This window comes from Passer montanus, unplaced genomic scaffold (assembly GCF_014805655.1).
Source record: "Passer montanus isolate IOZ18808 unplaced genomic scaffold, ASM1480565v1 scaffold21, whole genome shotgun sequence".
NCBI lineage: Eukaryota > Metazoa > Chordata > Aves > Passeriformes > Passeridae > Passer > Passer montanus.
Window position 1 is genome coordinate 11,911,443 of NW_024366703.1, and position 19,715 is coordinate 11,931,157.

Sequence of the window (19,715 nt, forward strand, 5' to 3'; positions counted from 1 at the left end):
ACCACTCAATTTTTTTCCCCAGTATTTTAGGGCAAAATCCAGTTTTATGTTTATTTATACCACATTCAGACCCTTGCATTCATTACAGTTGCAATAGAGCATAAACCAAGTAGTTTATCTTTAATCTCCTTAATTTGGCTTCCACTACCACAAGAAAAGTATCCTTGTGCTCCTGGCAGCCTGCAGTGAAATTGGCTGAACTGATCACATCTCAGTGTATTTTATCTGCTTTCAATAATTTATGATGTGCTAGGACTCACAGATACTGTATGGCAGAACATTAATATATTTCCTTACAGAGGAAAGCCTGGTTTTTAGTGCTTCCAGTGGAACAGAAATACTTGAGGAAAACATGATGTGATTTGAAAAGAAATGTCTCATTTTACTGACAACATGTACTTCTGACCTCCTAGTGGTCTCCTTTACATAAGGTAGAGGAGTGTGGTAAGAGAGTGTAACTGAAGCACAAACAAGGAATAGCTGCTGGGCAGGCAATATGTGCCCAGTGTTGTGTCCTCCATGGTAGCAATGAGTGCTGGTGTCAGGAGACTCTTGCAGATGTGACAGGTAAGCACTCAGACAATAGATGAAAAACTGGGAAGTTTGTAACCCAGCAGAAGACAAATTAATGTCCCCACAGAAAGAGCAGATGTGCAGATGTGGAACAGAATGCACAGGCCAGGAAAAGCCTGGAAATGGGATTTATGAAATACTGCATGAGCTGATTACATGGAGCTGCTAGCGAATCAGCAAGGAGGGAGGTGATGTACACAGCTGAGAGCACAGAACCAGAAAATTCATGACAGAAAATGACTTCAATTCCACTGCACGCTCTTCAGTGTGAATGTGCAGCACCCTTTCTGTAGTAAAGCCCAGCATCAGAAAGGTCTGAAAATGATGTTAAATATCTTCTTAGCCCTCCTCAAAAGCAGAGACCATGCTGAATCACTAAAACTTCATTCTTTATTTCATCCAAATAGTCACTGAAAACATAGATGTAAATCTGATTATTACAAACACAATAAAATACTGCACAGAATATCAACAGGTATTTGGCATAGCACTAATTTTCAGGAAAATTTTCATCTAGGGCAAAAAAATTCACCAAATCTTCAGGCTCTCTGAAGCAAAGTCCAGACTGCAGGAACTTCTTCTGTAATGTAGACAAATGCATCCATTAGATACTGGCCTGGTGCCATCAATCAAATTAGCAGAGAGATTTTCAGATAAAAAGGCCATCACATTATCTCACTGTCACAAACCATCTAAATTGATTTAATCTAGACAATTTCATTAATTTGTAAGAAAGGAGAAAGTTCCCAAAAGCTCTATCAATTAGAACATTTCACACTTTCACTTCTCACATTCAAGCAAAACACTATTCACTGCATGTACTTCTCCAAAAAAGAACTACCTTGCAAAAAAAAAACCCCAACCCCAAGCCAGCAGAACTGTGCTCTCAAGGGTATTAAAAAAGGTAGCAATACTTGTGTTTATTTCAGTGGAAACAACATCAAGCATGAGCAGGTGAAGGTGTATTGTTGCACATGACATGACATTGGTAGCCCATCTATAACTGCAGCATCTCCAATTGAATCATCCCAAATGAGAACAAGAAGAACCCAAACAAAATGTAACCTCTGAGAACCAGCTGAGTTCTTCTGCACTGACACTGGTGAAATAGTTCTTCCATTAGTTTCCAGTGATTTCATTACTATTGGTTTGCCAGTATTTATCCAATATTCCCAGCAGTGAGAAATACATACATATGGTTGAAAAATGAGAAACTACTTTAAAAGATCATTAAAAAACCCCAAAATCTACAGTTCGCAAGACATATAAGCACCAAAGACTGGATCTTGCACTATGGCTACAAATTCAAATCTAATCTATTGGTTGGTGCATGCAGGGTTATATGCAGAGATTCAATTTGTTTAATAGGCATAGGAAAAGTAATTTACATGTAATATTTTCTTTTTTTTCCCCTTTACTGCAAGGCATTTCACGTTGACAAGTCTTAATAAAAAGTCACTTTTACAACCAAAATCTTAATTTCAACCACAATGAACTGTTCTGTTTAAATAATAATGCGTTTACATACATTAGTCACTCTTAGAATAATAAGAGGCCCTCAAGCATTACAAAGTTTTACCTCACCATCTGTGATTCTGTGATTTATGATTTCATAAATTGTTAACTGCGATTAGGAATACTCTCACAGTGATAAAACTGTCTCCTTTTATATCTTTATGGTATCTCACTGTTTCTTTATTCATTCTGCTGCTTGAAGATGAGACAGCCCAAGCACATTTAAAAGACATTTTTGCAGGAAAAACAGATTGCAAAAGCACCTTAAATGACCACATTCTCTGTCTCTCTAAATGACACAGATATGCAGGCACCTTCCAAATGCAGCACCTGTCCAGTTAATAATCACCTAAACACAGAGATGTTTCATCATACGGCTACCCACATAGAAAATTTGCATTTCCTATGAACATCTATAGAATATAAGTTGACAAACAGAGAAGAAGCAGATTTAAAAAACCCAGCATAATTACCTTTTAAATTGATATTGACATATTGGGACTCCTGGATTTTAAGAAGGAAATAGCTCTTTAACAACTGCAATAAAGGTGTCCACATACAACTAGCATTTACTTCCATAGAGTATTTGGGCTGTAGCTCTCCATGCCTGCAAAGCACAGGGGTAGTAATACCAATCAGTGCAGCAGAATCATTAGTAAGACTTCATCACAACATTGCTACAGACTTCCCAGGTGACACAATTTAAAGAACAGCAGTTAAATAGTAGTTTTGTCCCATATTTTGATTCATCTCTCTCTGCATGCTCCTAGCATATGAGGAAGCTGGTGTTCATTCCTCTCCAAAAATTAACGTGGAAGCTTTCCTTCATTTGGTACAACAGGGTCTCCTCCCTTTCCCATACTGGTCTATCACTTTCCCAACATTTCACTCTGCTACCCAGTGCCAAACAATCCTGTTCTCCTACATCAATTTGCCCAGTGTCCAAACATTTTCCCAAAACATCATATTGCTTGCCAGCTACATCTATAACTTCTGTTCACCCACTTTACCTCTGTTTTTCTTGTGGTGCCACAAAATGGGAGGGATGGTCTTTTTCTCTGAAGTATTTGATTCAGAGGTGAAATAAAGCTCTCTTTGTCTCCTTCTCTCTGTAGGAAAAAACCGAACAAACAAACAGTGAAATGAGCAATGTGCACATAGCCACAAGCCCTCTCATCTGTGGTACCCTGCAAGGACCATGCCACCCACACCACCAGCCTCTCATGCAGCAGCAACAAGACAGGATCATTTACGTTTGGAAAAGACCTCCCAGACTGTCAAGTCCAAGCTTTGACCTAATGCCACCATTCCCCTAAACCAGTATCTCAAAGTGCCACGTTCACTCATTTTCTACACACTTTCAGGGATCGTGATGCCACAACTTGTCACTGACTTTCTGAGCTCATTGCCTGCAGTGACTGTGGAGGTGGGCTCCCTTCCCCTCACCCCAGACAGAGTGTGCCCAGGTAGGCAAGAAGGCCAGTAGCATCCTGGCCTATCTGAGGAATAGTGTGGCCAGCAGGACCAGGGAAGTGATTGTCCTGAGTACCCGTGTGGCCACACCTCGAGTGCTGTGTCCAGTTCTGGGCTCCTCAGTTCAGGAAGGACATTGAGGCGCTGGAATTAGTCCAGGGAAGGGCAAAGAAACTGGGGAAGGGTCTGGAGCATGTGTCCTGTGAGGAGCAGCTGAGGGCACGGGGGCTGTTCAGCCTGGAGACAAGGAGGCTCATGGAGGACCTTATCATTCTGGAACTCCCTGGCAGAAGGTTGTAGCCAGGTGAGGGTCAGATTCTGCTCCCAGGCAACCAGCAGCAGAAGACCACACAGTTTTGAGTTGTGACAGGGTTAGCTATTAGGAAGAATTTCTTCACACAGAGGGTGATTAGGCATTGGAATGGACTGCCCAGAGAGGTGGTGGAGTCAGCACCCTGGACGCGTTTAAGGAAAAACTGGCCATGGCACTCAGTGTCACGGTCCGGCTGGCATGGTGGTGTAAGGTCGAAGGTTGCAATCGATGACCTCAGAGGTCTTTCCAACCCAAGTGAGTCTGTGACTGTGATCCATTTCCCTGCCGGAGCTGCCCACAGAAGCGGGTCTGGCTCGGGGCCCAGCAGCGGCCGGCCCGCAGCCCGGGGCCGGCACAAGCTCCCGGCCGGGCGGGAACGCGGCGCTCCCGGCTGGCAGCGCCCGCGGCCGGGCGGAGCGGAGCGGGGCGGGCCGAGCCGCGTGCGGGGGTGGCGGCCCCTGCAGGACACCCGGAGCCTCGGCAGCCGCGCAGCCGGCGGTGTCAGTGCCACGGTGTCCGCCGGAGAGCGAGAGGCAGCGCCGGCGCCCGCCCGCCCGATCCCCGCGGCCAGGCCCCCGCATGCAGCCCTCACCCTGGAGCGGCGGCGGCGGCGGATCGAGGAGCTCTCGAGGTCCTCCCGGCAGCGGCTGCTGCAGTCGCGGGACAGGATGTTCTCCAAGTTCACCTCCATCCTGCAGCACGCCGTGGAGGCGGTAAGGCCGCCGGCGGGCCCGGCCACGCCACGCCGGGGATTCGATCCGGGCCTAGCGCCGAGCGCGGGCCGGGGGCTCGGACGGGCCCGGCGCCCCTTCCCCGCTGCCCCCCGGCGCTGCTGCCGGCGGGGCCCGCAGGGCGAGCATCCGGCTCAGCCCTGCCGCGGGCCGCGGAGGCCGAGCTGCCCGGGCGGGCCCCGGAGGGAGCACGGGAAGGGAACGAATCGCCCAGCGCGGCCCTGGAGAGCCGGGGGTGCCGGGGGAGGAGGGAGCGGCTGCAGCCTCCGGCTGTCACCGCCGGGCATTGCCGGCCCCGGTGCCCCGCGCCGGGCCTGAGGGCAGCCCTGGCCCGGCCCTCACCCGGCCGTTGCCCGGCTGTTTCAGCGAGACAAACAATAAAGGAGAGGAATCGGGAAACTCGCCAGCATTTCCATCTCGTCGTGGCCAGCAGACAATAGTCGCCGTCACCGGTGTTTTTGCAGGATGTTGTCAGTTTCAAAGCGACGCTTTCCATGCCTGGTTTATTTTGTAGTTGTGCGTGGGGTCAGGTTTGCCGGGGGACACGGGGCTGTGTGTGCAGCCTGGCTCCCTGACGGGACTGGCAGAGGCAGCGGGGCCTGTGCCCGAGCTGCCATTGCACTGCCTGCCCACACCGTTCATTTTTGCCTTTCAGTGAGGTGGGGTCTTGGTAGTAATTCCCTGCCTTTCAGCGCCTCTCCCAGTAAACCCACACACCCAGGAGACTGTGAAGAGGTGATAAAAATCGGCAGGGAAATACTCAAGGGAAGGTGGAAAGTGTTGAAGAAAAAAATGCTCAAATGGTTGAAAAAACAGCTTGCAGGCCAAATCCAAATAATTGAAATAAGAGCCTGCATGCCAAATCCTGCCTCATCTGAGAAGCAGCCTTTGTACCTTAATGTATGCTTCGATGCTGCACTTGAGCATATGCCTGTCTTTATATGAGCCTGTAGTTCTGCAGGAGTATTCAGGTTTTAAAGTTAAACATGTATTCATTAATTACAGGCTCTTATTTTGCTTTTTTAATGGTGTAGTGGCATTTGGAAGGAAATGTTTTAAATAATGATGAAATGTTTTACTTGAAAACAGTCAGACCACATGTGAATGCCTTCAATAGACAGCGCTTTCATTGGAGAGGAAACAGAAATTAGTGCCTGCCTGACTAAAGAAAGTTTGTTGTGGTGAGCTGTGCCACATTTTGAATAACAGAAATAAAAGTGGGTGACTGAGAGGTGCAGGAATGGAGGAGAAGATATTCTTTCAGGCCTACCAATTTGAGAGATGTAATAGAAGTTATTATTAGAAGAGTGTTTACATTATCAATGTGAGAACAAAAAAAAAGAAAGAAAACATATAAAGAACTGCATTTAGTTGAGATCCAGTAAAAAGTAGGAAAAACAAATGTGCTGAATGGAACAGGAAAAAAGTAGGGACTAGACACACTTTTTTGATTAGAAAATCCAAATGAAAATACAGAAATATATTGATACCATAATTTTGCAAGTAAGTGCTATCCAACAACATACTGTTTGTCCTTTCTCAACTCTGGTGTCCCTTTTAGAATTGCCTCATCCTGCTACCACCACCGTGGTGGATCTCCTGGTAAATACTGCACTATTGCATTTACAGGATTGTCACAAATACTAAGAATGAAACGTGGAATTCCAAAAGCAGGAAGATACTAAGAATGTTTCTTTATAAGTTTGACCCACTAATACAAAGACAGAACTAAGAAATATAAATGTTTAAGCACTTGAGTGGCTGTATGTGGCTTTGTTTCATTCTCCCTGTAGTAATAAGATGTGGTCTGCTTAGCTTTGCTGTGGGGAAGTGACAAGTGTTGTAAATACTAAGTATTACCTCAGTCCACTTTGATGCTGCCTGTTTCCAGACCCAAGAGAATTTGGAACATCATTTTTGCTTGCTGTTTTTGCTAGGGAGCAAGTATAACATGGGCAGCCTCAGTTGGATTCTTAACAGAACTTCTGTTTCTTATCAGCAACAGAATTAGTAACTAAGCTATCAGTTCTCCATAGTTTTGGGTGCCTACCCCAGAGTAGGTAGAGTTGCAACTGTACAATTTTCAGCTGAGCTGGACACTAAAATACACGTGAAGAGCCAGGGTTTAGCTTTCACGGGTGGGACTTCTTTAAACCAGAAAGGTCTGGATAGTCCTTCTGCCCTGTCCTTTCTCCTGCACATCAGTTCTGTAGTGCTCCTGCCCTGCCTCAGGGCCCTCCGGCCTGCAGACTCCAGAGAGTGCATTTGAACAGCAATGGTTCCCATGCTCTTAGATAGTCGTTGTTATCTTACCCTCAGTGTGCCACACTCTGACCTCTGACAGGGGCTCCAAAGGTTGACAGTCTGATAGACATGGCAGTATTTGCCTTTTACTTGTTGTCGGTGTGTCACTCTTGGACTGACTGCCCTTGTGACAGGGCTGTGCTTGAGGCAAGCATAAGGGATCAGTTGCTCTCTACTAAGGTGTTTTCTTACCAAGGTTTTTTCTCGGAGAGGTTGTGGTGGTGTTCAAGACTAGCCTGGATGGGGCTTAAAACAACATGGCCTAGTAGAAAATGTCCTGCCCATGGCAGTGGGGTTGGAACTAGGTGGTCTTTTAAGATCTCTTCCAACCCAAACCTGTCTATGATCCTATGATTTTCCTTGAATAAATCAAAACTTTCAGTCTTTTCTGACTAAATTGCCCAAGTGTTTGAAACCATATTCCTGATTTTCATTACCATTGAATTCTGGGGTTTTTTCTCATCTCTTACCTAATGTCAATCCTGCCAATATTTTAGATACTTTTTGCTTTTTAGATTTCTCTGCAGTATTCAGATGAGCAAGCACCACTGTGTTACCCTGCCAACAGAGAATCCTTAAATTGAGTCGGATGTGTTAGTGAGAATGGTGGAGAGGACTGCTGTCTCTGTTCTGTTACTTCAGGGCAGAATAGAAATGCTGTTGCTTCGTGGGGTTCATATTATTAAATCTGTGACAGTTTATATATGGCTTGTCCTCAAGATGTTTTCTCTTTGCTATGCATTTCTGATATCCTTTCATCCCGAAGGGCTATCCATGAGCACTACATTGTCAGCAGCAACACAATGTGTTGTACAATAACAAAGCAGCAAGTTAGACTTATTTTGCTCTTATCTTGTGCTTTTCACTCATGTTTCCCTAGACAAAATAGCTTGTCTGTGAAGTGGCCACTCAGTGTTCAAAGGACTTTCGTTTGTGTTTGATTTGGGTTTTTGGGTGTTTCACCTTGATAGTCAGTTCAAAAGGATGTTTTTGAGCTGTGTACCTTGCACGAAAAATGTAATTTTGGTTGGCTTGAATTTTGCAATTTGCTTTCAAACAGGAATGTTAGTACCATGCAATGGAATGAATGAAGATTTGGTGTGTGCTGCAGATTCTTGAGACCCCCTCTCTCCCAGCCTGTTATCCCACTGTGTCTCTGACACTGGTACATTACCGTACTTTCAAGTAGCTTCTGTTTATATTTTGAAGCAAACTCAGCTTTGAAAGAAACTGAGTCACTTGGTACAGGCAGTGCTCCAAAATCATGACCTGCATAACTGATTAGAACAGAACTTATTCCTCTTGAACCCACTTTATTTGATGTAATGACCTTACATTACTTGTTGTTTTAATGTTGTGCTGGTATTAGCAAATTACATTGCAAAATTGAATGCGTGACTTGCAAGCATGTGCAGCGTTAATTTTATGTGTGAGAGCAGTGGCCATTATAAACTCTGTGCATTCTCCAACTGAAGATCAAGTAAACCTTCAAGCATTATTCCTTTTTCACATTCTCTCAGACCATTCACATTGGTACAGTAGTAAGACTGAAGAAAAACATCAAGTGACTGTGTCAGTCAGGGCAGTGTGCATGCACTTCCCTTTCCTTTCTCTTTGACCCAGTTTTCTGCTCTCTATTTTTTTTACTCTGGCATCTGACCAGACAGTACCTGTAATTTTTTTATACAATGTTCTTTCCTTTGTGAATTTGCCCTAAAGTTATTGAGGCATATCACCAGCTTCTGATGTTTCCATCCTTTCCAGTATTGAATTGCGCTTCTGAAAAACATACATGAAAAATATGACAATGATTTTTACATGCACAAAAAAAGATTTGCTGTTAAATACTGCAGTATATGTGTTTCTTCACTCTTTATGTTATTTTTTTTCCTGCCTAAACATGAATTCTGTATGCTTTGGAAAACAACATGGAAATGTATTTTGGACAGGTTTTGTCTTGAGCAGACTGTACATCTGGTCAAAGATCTGTAGCTCTCCTGAGAACAGCTCTTTTCCTGAAAGGGAGTGGGCTTTGATTATTTGTTACATATTGTCACCAGAAGGATGAGGCAGCATGTGTTAAGTTCAGCTCACTCCCAGGAAGCCCAGTGTCTGGAGCTGGGCACCAGATGGAACATCTTGCTAATCAATGGCTGCTCCAGTGGGCTGCAGTTCAGTGGGGTTCAGTGAATTTTAGCTATTTTGTATGCCAACACCTACACTGCAGGCTTGAGGATCATGGGGTTTTTTCCCCGGAGGAAGAGAGCTTCACTTTGAGATTAGGAATCACTAAGAACATATTTAATTACATCAGGATTAATTCCAGAGTCACAGAGTACTCTGTGTTGGAAGGGACCCACAGGGACCGTCAAGTCCAGTTCTTTAATTAATGGCCTATACAGGGATCAAACCCTCAGCCTTGGTGTTATTAGCACCATGCCCTAGCCAGCTGATTTAATGGGGAGAAATAACTGCATTTTTAAGGTAACTCCTTCAAATTAGACAAGTAGCAGGAATTAATGGCCTTCACAAGGAATTCTGCTTTGCTTCAGAATCTCCATGCAAGCACTTAGACAGTAGAGTGGTTATACAGGGTGGCAGCTGTAACATGTATTCCATCTCAGCTGATAGCTAATAATTCATCCTAAAATAGGAACTATAACCTCATACTAGTACTACCTGTCCTACCAGGGTTAAAGGATGTCAGCCAAGTGCTATAGGGTCCTAATTCTTTCCAGTGCTTGGCTTTGTATACATATAAGCTGATATCTTGGTCTTGGTCTTTACCTTGCTTTGTCTGAATAAATAAGTTAAGAAGATTGCTTGGTTTGTTTTTTGGTTTTTTTTTCCCTTTATTTTTGTTTGTTTGTTTGCTTGTTTTCTTGTGGGTTTTTGTTGGTTTTTTTGGTCAGTAAACACCTACCTTAAAATAATTTGTTGGGGTTACATCTCCAGTCAGTGGCAATGCTGATGCCCAATAGGCTGCCCTCTGCCCTGCCCAGGTGCACACACATGCTTATGTTATCTCTGCTATGTCTGGCTTGCAGTCCTGGTCAGAGAAGACTCTGAAATCACTGGGTATTTTAATTTGAAAGGGCAGGACCTGTCCCTGAATTATTTTTTCACCTCTGAGAAGAGTCCCTAGAGGCAGTTGTTGAGAGGGGGAATGTCTCTATCCACAGTTCTCTCCCATGGTGGATAAATTATTGACAGTGCTGAGAAGTGAAATCCTTTTCCTGGCACTGCTCAGAGGCACTAAATTCATCTTGAGGCAGATGAGACGAGAAGAAGTGGAGAGGAAAATCACATCAGCCAAGGATAAATCTTTAATGTTATCCATCATGTGTTACGTTGGAAATAGAGTGGTCTGGGAGGCCTGTATTCCTCAAAAGTTGTCCCTGGGTTATTCATCAGCTGGCGTTGAGGTTTTGATACAGCTTTTTTTTTCCAGAAATGATAATTACATTGCTTGAAATACACATCTAGTGCAGCTAGCGTGACATACAGAGCATGATACACAATATCATATGCTCAGTCTTCAGTTTGTTTGGTTATTCTTCTGAATGTCAATAACCTAGTAAATGTCACAGTCAAATAAACTGGTTTTGCGCAGTGTGGAGTGTTCAGATACTCGGTGGTAGCTGCTGTGCTAATGTGCTGCTCTGAGTGCCTAGCCGTGGAACCCAGTGAGTGCACAGCCTGTCAGGGCGAGGATAAGCACTGTCAGTTTGATTTCCTGGTTGAAATTTCCAAAGGCACATTTCCACCCGGGATGGAGGCAGAGATAGTTGCCAAGCACCACTCTTTTTCCAGAGTCTTGCCTTCCAAAGTCCTGTGTGCAAAGGGCCATTAGCAATTAGCACTGCACTTATCTTGGCATGGAATATTTGTCATATACTGGGCTTTACAACTTTACCAAGATAAATTTAAGTGTCATTAAATTAAAGGCAAAGAAAAGACTGATGTGGAAAACATCCAGGGCTTTTTCAAACAAACCCACCAGCCAGTAGAGACCGTATGAGCCTATCCTGTACTAGACTGTATATGAACCCTGTGCTCCTGAGCCCTTGTTTGCCCAAGAACTGAGACAGCACAGCATATTTTAGACCCTGTGGGGAAACACTAGAGGAGTTCAGAGTTATAAGTCTCAAATGTGGTATCTGCAGCTCCTGGGGAGAAAACTTCCTTCAGTTAACCTTTCTCTGTGAGGTTAACTGACCCCTGGCACAGGTTCCTGGACAGGCTGTGGAGTCTCCATCCTTTGGTATATTCAAAAGCCATCTGGACATGCTCCTGAGCAGCCAGCTCTAGGTGACTGTGCTGTAGCAGGGGGACTAAACTGGATGGTGTCCACTCCCCTTCCAGCTTCAGCCCCTCTGAGATTCTGTGAAGGACTGGACTCCATCTCCTGTCAGGATGGTCCAGCTCCTTACCCTTCCAAAACAGACACACCAATTTATACTTGGGATTCTTTCTGTTTGCCCTCAGGGCTCATCGCTGCCATCCTGTCAAGTGATAATCCCCTATTTCAGGATGGCCTGCAAAAGAATGACTTGAGGACTTGGCCCAAAAAAAAAAGCCTCAAGCAAGTAGGATTAGGCCTCAATAAAAGTAGATTCTCATGTGACCTATTGAATGGTTGGGGTTTTCCCTATAGGATTCCTGATTTTAACCAGCTCAGAACATTCAGGGGCACAAATTCAGTGCTTGTCTCAGCTCTCACTTTGGAGAGCAGAGTGGTGAAGTGATTGTGGTCCTGTTTTCACAGGCTGCCTGTGGTGTGATGGGCCACAGGCCACCTGCGTCTCAGTGGGAAGGAGCATTGCTGATGGTGGCTGCATTTCCTTCTTGCACTGTGTTATTCCTGGATGCTGCTCACGCCCAGCCAGCCATCCCAAACTCCTCCAGGAAAGAAGAAACTTCCTTTCTTGAAGAAATGAAATAAGAAACATATTTGTTTTTAAAAAAGGAGCAACCCATCAGGCTCTGCGTGTGGGCCTAAAAAAACAAACCAAAAATTTGCAAAAAACAAACCCAACCTAACAACTGAACAAAGATTTTTTTAAAATAAGTTGTGGATAATGGGAAAAAAGGCATGGTAAAAACTGGATGAAGCAACTATTTGGTATTTTTAAGGGAGCAGACAGAGAACAGAGTGTACAGGAAAGCAAGAAGGCATCAAGAGCAGAAGCAAAAGAACATGATTTTTTCCTACGGGACAAAATTGTGGTCTAAAAAATACAAGCATACATTTCTAGTGTTGCTGTGCAGTAGGAGCAATTGCTTTTGTTGCTTCGAATAGATTGTCTGGTGATAGAGACATCACAGAGATTATTACTGATGTTTACAAGCAGTCAGTGTGGCAGGGGGCTCAGCCATGAATAATGAATGTAGTCCTTGTTAAAGGTAAAAGAGCAGAGAGTAACAGTTGTAGCACTATCTGCAGCACTTTATTTCCAAGTATAAGATAAAATTGAATTTAATCTCTGGGCAAGTATGTTCATTCCATTTCTGACTGGTTTTTGTTGTGTTTTTTTTCCCCATAGCTTGCACCTTCCCTTCCATTACAAGAAGATTTTGTTTACCACTGGAAAGCAATCACCCATTACTACATAGAGACCTCAGGTAAAAGAAAAAAGCCCTCTGGGTTTGTTTTTCTATTGTGGAAACTAGAATTCACAATTTCAGTGTTTTTAAAAAGTATAGATTAAGAAATACTAAATGAATCATGTCTTTAATCAAAATACCAACAATAACCAGTAATTAAAAATATAATGTACTTCCATGTGTAAAAGTAGACATGAAAAATGGTTGAAGTCTTCTTTCCTGAGTACCATGTAGGGAACTGCACTTTTTTACATCTGACCCAGTTTCTGCCTTCACATACTCTGTTTAATCTAAACAGACAGCTGCAGAAATGCAGTCCCTGCTGTTAACATTTTTATTGCTTTGCATCAGGGATTTTCTTTTTCTTTGCAAGATTTTAACAAAAGTAATTTTGTGGTCATAGATTTTACCAGACAGAGATGGATTCTGTGTGCTCAGTATTAGTTATTTTTGCTTTAATGTCTTGTCTCAGTGTATTTTGATAGCACAGACAACAAGTTTTATTAAACCTTACTCAGATGTTACACTGCTGTTCTTAAAAATAGATATTATGATGAAATATGGCTGTAGTTGCTTTTTTTAAAACTCTTTCCGAGTCTGGGGTTTTTTCCCAACAATTATGCAGCTTGTAAATTTTTAATTTTGGACCTAGTTATGAAACAGTTATGTTTTAAAAATGAATGTTGCCATGCTTCCCTCAAGCCTATTAGTTCTGACCTTCTGCTGGAAGAGCTGTTGAGTCTGTGTTTGTGTCTGATGATCTTGTTTATATCAATATTTACTTGTAAAACTGCAGCGTGACCCTTGGTTCCAAATACCCATCTTTTGGAACACTATGTGATGTTTCCAAAGGTGGAAATGACAGGGTGGCAGGGAAAACTGACACCTGCAGTGACGTGGTGCAGAATAAAAGCTGACCTCTCTCCCAGAGTTTCAGAAGTGTTTTGAAAAAGAAGTTTCCACTCAGTGGATGTATTTCTGTCCTCTGCAGTAGGAGCAGAATTATGTGTAGGAAATTCAAGCAAAACACTCCAGGCTAACTGGAGCTTGTGGCAAAGACCAAACTCACTCTGACATGGCAGTTTCCCTGTGTGATCTTGTTGCCAGTTGCAGGCAAGTGACAAGTTATTTTTAGATTGTTGCGTAAACAGTAGTAACCATTTCCCTAGGATAGTTGTTCATGTAGAATTCAGCTGAAAAAAATAAAAGAGGAAAATCTTCCATGTGTGGATATGTTCTACAATATCTGAATGTTAGCTCCTACTTCCAGTGGCATAAATCCACTGCAGTTTCATGACTTTAATATAATAAAATCAATATCTTACCCTTTCCTTCATAAGTTTGAATTCTATTTTAATGCAGAAACTACAAAAAAGAAATTTAAAAGCTTTTGGAGAATAAACAGCATAGAGTTTGAATTTTCTTTGTTGTTATCAGCAGAAAAGCCATTTATTTAGTTATCTAGTTTATAAAGGAACTGATCAGCTGCAAATTAAGCTGATTTTAGAGGCCAGATTTGAGAATAATGTATCAAGGGTCAAAGAGGAAGTTATTAAGACCTCGTGCATACTAAACAGAAGATTGAGAGTTGTAGATTTCTCTCCCTTGGCTTGCTCTCTGGCAGTAGAAATTTTCCTTTTTTGACCGTGTAATTATTGCATATTTTGAATTTTGGCACTTCACCTTTTCCCCATTACAAGGTCAGATATCTGCCCAATGGATATTCCAGTGTACATATTCAGATACAGTTCTGAAAGTTTTCTTTAAGACATGTTAAAAACCCATGCTCTATATAAAATTCTTTAAGTGGATGTCATGTTTATAAGTCTTACATTTGGAACTGAATTGAAATGAGGGCAGTTTTAAAATCATTCTTAATTTCCTATTTCTTTTATTTAGATGACAAAGCTCCTGTGACTGATACGAACATTCCCTCTCACCTGGAACAGATGTTGGATATTCTAGTTCAAGAAGAAAATGAGAGGGAATCGGGTGAAACAGGACCATGCATGGAATATTTGCTGCATCACAAGATTTTGGAGACACTCTACACACTAGGAAAAGCTGATGTATGTATCTCTCAGCAGAGCAGATTATCTCTTGTGTGAGCTCCTAGTTGTGACTGAAGTCCTACAGTAGGTGGTAGTGTGGGACACTGAACTCTAGCAAAGAGCTGCTTGCTTATATTACAAGTCTTGTGTGAGCTCCTAGTTGTGATAGAGACTGAAGTCCTACACTAGGTGGTAGTGTGGGACACTGAACTCTAGCAAAGAGCTGCTTGCTTATATTACAAATATTCCAATATACGTTTCCACATTACCAGGATATTACAAATAACAGCCTTTTACAGATGTGATCAGGGTGAGACAGCCCCTGGGGTGCTGGCAATGGTGAGACTCACCACTCTAGTAATGCTGATGGTGAAACTAAAAGTAGGAGAAACATTTTTCTTCAGTTTAGAGTTTTTCTGGCTACTACATGACAGTATTATCCCTCTCTGCCCTTTGTTAAATGTTGGGGCATTCTTGGGTGAAAAGTGCTGTGTTAAATACAGATTTTTGATTAGCTTTTCTGAGTGTGTTCAGCTATTGCCCAGAAAGACTTTGCTATCAGAAGACATTAATTTGAGTTGATCCCCAGCCAGCTTTCATACCTTGGCAGTATTGTCTGGTTCCTCATGTCTGCTTTGTAGCACACATGAAGTTTCCTTCATGGTCTTGGTCCATCCTTGTTGCTGTCTGTCTTGGCAGAACTTCTGAGCTGAAATGTGTGGGGCTGGGTGGATCATGGGGTGAATGAGCTTGGCAGCCCTGGGGGTAGAACATTTTGTACCACAGTGCAGATGCAGTTAGGGAGGCATGGTTTATCCTCTTCCAAGGATAAATGGAGCTCTCCAGGGTTTCTTTCTCAATATTTTACACATTGTCAAGAGTTTTTAATTGATTTTACATGAGCGGGTAACACAGTACAGTGGCTGTCTGAGCCTGAGATGTTCCTTGCTCTGGCAGAGCCAGAGATCTGCAGTACCTGTTACTGTAGCAGCTGTCCTACAGTCAGGCTAAAATACTTGCTCCAGCTGGGCTTAAAACCACAACACTGCTGTATTAAAGATACTTGCTCAGAAACACAGCTCGTTCAGTAATCTCTAAATGTTGTCAAGAAACCAAGATGAAATTGTGACATATGTGAAGTGGGTAATTAGTAGTGTGTTTCTAAGAGTTGAGAGAAGTCATTCTGTACTCATAAAAATATGTCTGTACAGGCAATTCTTGTACAGCCTGTCTTTACACTTTGCCACTTGTGAGTTGATACATCTGAAGTAAACACCCAGTTCAGTGCTTGCAAGATGTTGCAAAGATCTGGTGCAAAATGAATAGTTCCCTTTCACAGCAGTCAGTTAGACTTACCACATTACTGTGGATGTGCCCTGATGGTACATATCTTGCCATTTTGTTCAAAGAATTGCTTGACAATTAGCAGTGATTAGGGATTGAAAATCTAGAGATAGTTACTTAGAAAGGAGAGCCAGGTTAGGCTGCAGGTTGCCACCTCAGCTGCATTTGGACATGCAAATGAGGGAAATTATGTGGGTTAAAATTAACAGCATTTATTAACGTGGTTGATAAATTAGTTATTAACTAATTAGTTTGGGGGAATTTAGCTAGGAACAAAGGTATATAAAGGCCCACAAGCCATCAGATCTCCTGGAGATAAGAAGGTCCTTTCTTGTGGTGTGGTGCATTAGGGACAGTAGAACAAGGGTCTGCATGTTCCACACATATTTGTGATTTATATTCTGCTCAGGGAAAGCAGCAGCTTTCTCTTGTCCTGGATCATCTGTGCATTTATAAACACTTTAGCTGGCTAAGGTTAATTGCTCATGACTTTAAGAAACCTTCTGTAGGTATTAAGATTTTTATAGTTTATCATTCTGTATTTGTATGTACTGATTCACTGAATTGCTGGATTTTGTGGCACAGTACCTTAATAGACATCTGACCTGTAGCAAATTAATTCCGAGTTAATTTCCCCTTATCACCATAATGATACGGAATATTTTCTGGAAAGATTGGTAGAAGTTTGCCCTAGAGCAATTAACTGAAAGTATGAATAATTTGAAAGAGAAAACAGTAATGTGATCCAACATTTTTTATTGATCTCCGTTAATACTGGTAAAAGTAATATGTTAACAGATGATGACTTTTAGTTAAATTATTGCTGATTAATTAGCCATTCTAAGTGAAAAATTTACATCTGTATTTTTCTCTACATTTTTTCTATTTTTGTTTTTGTTCCAGTGTCCTCCAGGAATGAAACAGCAAGTTCTGGCTTTTTATACAAAACTTCTTGGAAGAATAAGGCAACCTCTTCTTCCCCACATAAATGTGCATAGGCCAGTGCAGGTACTTTTGAAGTCAACTGTATTTTTGCATAAGTTTCCTTTATTCTGCTGTAGCTAATGTTGTCTTTCATTTTTCCATTGTCAAGTGAATTAAGGAAATTGCTTGGGAGCCAGATCAGTTTGGGTTTTTTTAATGTGGTGATGTTTGGAATCTTGGACTGCCACTGCAATGCAAGTCATAGATATTAAAGAAAACTTGTTCATTGCAGTCTAAATCCAGAGCAAATGTTCCAGTCAGTACTCATACGTAATTGTAGTGTTTAGATAGAAAAATAATTCAGTCTGTTATTCCTAGAAAAAGCAATAACTTTCTGTCTTAATTATTCACTTTATGTGACAGAAATTAATCAGGCTCTGTGGTGAGGTTCTGGCAACACCAACAGAAAATGAAGAAATTCAGTTTCTGTGTATAGTATGTGCAAAACTGAAGCAGGATCCATACCTGGTCAACTTCTTCCTTGAGGTGAGTAAATCAATTCAAAATTTTACAGGTGTATTTACTGTGTCATATACAAAATCTAGTGGAGAACTGGTGGTGTCACGTTATGCTTCATAGCTTAGTTTTCATTCCATCTGTTACTTTTTATCATGTGATATTAGAAGTTGTTTTTTCTCCCAGAGACTTTATACATCTGATTTTCAAGGGAATTTCATTCAGGGCTCACAAGTACACCTGCCCAAGGTCCTTTTCCTTTGCAATGAAAGTGCCTTTAGAGTAGGGATATGAGTTGCAGTGTAAAACACTGTGTGAGGGAGACCTTGGCCTTCATGTGTTGTTTTTGTCATCCCAACGAAGACAAAGGGACACATTGCAGGGGACACTGAAACCTTGCAAGTTGCTGAGTGTTCTGCAGGATTGGGCCTTTATTTTGGTAGTGGCACATATGTTGGAGCTGCAGTGCCAGCTCACAATCTACAACACAACACATCTTCTGTCTGCAAGACAGCCTGTGTCTTTACTGCCTCCTTTAACATGTGGCATTATGAAATCAGAGTGGGAGGATAAACAGTTTCTAGACTGACTTTCAGTTCCTGTTTAGAAGAAGCATAAAAAAATTGGTTTATAAAAGTCCATTTAGTGGGAGCATTTTGCTCCCACTTTGCTGTTTCCTATGGTGACACGGTGTCTATTAAGTACATAATACTTAGCTGAAAAATATTCCTTCAGGACTATTTTACAACCTTTCCACAAACAAACAAGATCTGTGACAGCAGAGACTGCTAAATTGCAAAAAGATGTTATTTTTCATTAAGTATGTGATTTTCATTTCCATGTCAGTAGTAAAGAATCAATCTTGAGTTTCTTTTTACCTCAATTAAGTATTGTGCTGATTGCCATTGTATCCACTGTAGTTGTGTAAGCAGCAGAAATGGTATGAGGTTGAAAAGTTAATGTTTAAACATTAGAAGCACTCAGAAGCAAACTACTGCATATATTACATGCAAAATATGGTAGAATTCTAAACCAGGATTACTTTTAGTGTTATTTGTGTAAGTTGTATGGTTTAAGCCCCTTAAATAGTGCCCTTGCAATCAAACCTGAGAACCCAGTCATAAGAACCACAAGTGTTTTGTCCCACTTTATTAGTGTTCCTCCCCAAAATAGCAAGATTCCAATATTAAAAAACAGACATGGAGAAACAAATGATTCCAAGTTTTAAAGGGGTCTCTAGTTTCACAAAATGCTGGCTGTGGGGTTCAGGCAAGCTGGCAAACATTTCTTGTAGCTCCTGTTATTTCACAGTGTTATTCTAGGTGTTGCAGCCTAAAGCATTTGTCTTCACAACTTGTAATGGTTGTTTCCAGAGCAGTTATGTGGAGTGCAGAATTGTGCTTCATTGGAATAGGATATTCTGGTTGTTCACATTTGGCCTCTTAGGGGTGCTGTTGTGACTTGATCACTTTCAAATGCATGAAAGGGTAAATTTACAGAATTCTGTGTGGCATTTCTACCTCCAATCTCCAACACTTATAAGATGAAATGCAGATGGATCTCTCCAGAGAGTGTTTGTATCTGTTAGTTTTGCTTCCTTCTTTGACTGTTTCCAATCAGTTTATACAGGATTTTGTGAACATAAAAACTGAGTGTGTTCAAATGCACTTCCTTTGTATGATTCCATGCCAGATAGTTTGTTGATAGAAAGCTGGTTTGTATTTTATATTTACATAAATATGTGTATTATTGGTTAATCAGTATAGGTGAAATCTTTCACCTGTATTGCTTAATCAATAAGCCTACATGGCATAACTGTATCACTTGGACAAGTTACATCTGTTGTGGAAATAAGGACTTGAAGAACTTCATTCTACTTTTTTTAAACTTTAGGATCCCTATACTAATTTTATTTTAGTATTAATGTATTCCTTTTTTTAAAACTGAGTTTTCCTAACTCTTGTGCAGAGAGAAAGAATATACATTGTAATGTTTATTTATCACCTCTGCCTCAGTTATATTTTAGGGTAAACTTGCCTCATTGCATCTTATCCCATTTTAGATGAGATACTCCTTGCAACTGTTTCTGGCAAAGGGACACTTAACTCTCTCTGCTTCAATTTCTGTTCCTAAGACCTTGAATCATTTGGACAAGTCATGTCTGTTGTGGAAATAAGACCTTGAAGAACTTCATTCTACTTTTTTAAAACTTTAGGATCCCTATATGGTATTAATGTATTCCTTTTTTAAAAACTGAGTTTTCCTAATTCTTGTGCAGAGAGAAAGAATATTCATTGTAATGTTTATTTATCACCTCTGCCTCAGTTATATTTTAGGGTAAACTTGCCTCATTGCATCTTATCC

The 19,715-nt window shown here is 41.6% G+C and overlaps 1 protein-coding gene across 2 annotated transcripts in view; it reads left to right on the forward strand.

Annotated features, from left to right (window-relative positions):
* Window positions 1–4,453: 4,453 nt before the first annotated feature.
* The window catches only part of FHIP2A (FHF complex subunit HOOK interacting protein 2A), a 31,252-nt gene continuing 15,990 nt past the window's right edge, over window positions 4,454–19,715 (forward strand). For both annotated transcript variants that reach the window (XM_039709139.1, XM_039709140.1), the window contains exons 1-5: window positions 4,454–4,587; window positions 12,456–12,534; window positions 14,416–14,585; window positions 16,815–16,919; window positions 17,259–17,381. In XM_039709139.1, coding sequence (XP_039565073.1) covers window positions 4,543–4,587; window positions 12,456–12,534; window positions 14,416–14,585; window positions 16,815–16,919; window positions 17,259–17,381 — 522 coding nt within the window. In that variant the 5' untranslated portion in view covers window positions 4,454–4,542. The remainder of the gene's footprint in view (window positions 4,588–12,455; window positions 12,535–14,415; window positions 14,586–16,814; window positions 16,920–17,258; window positions 17,382–19,715) is intronic.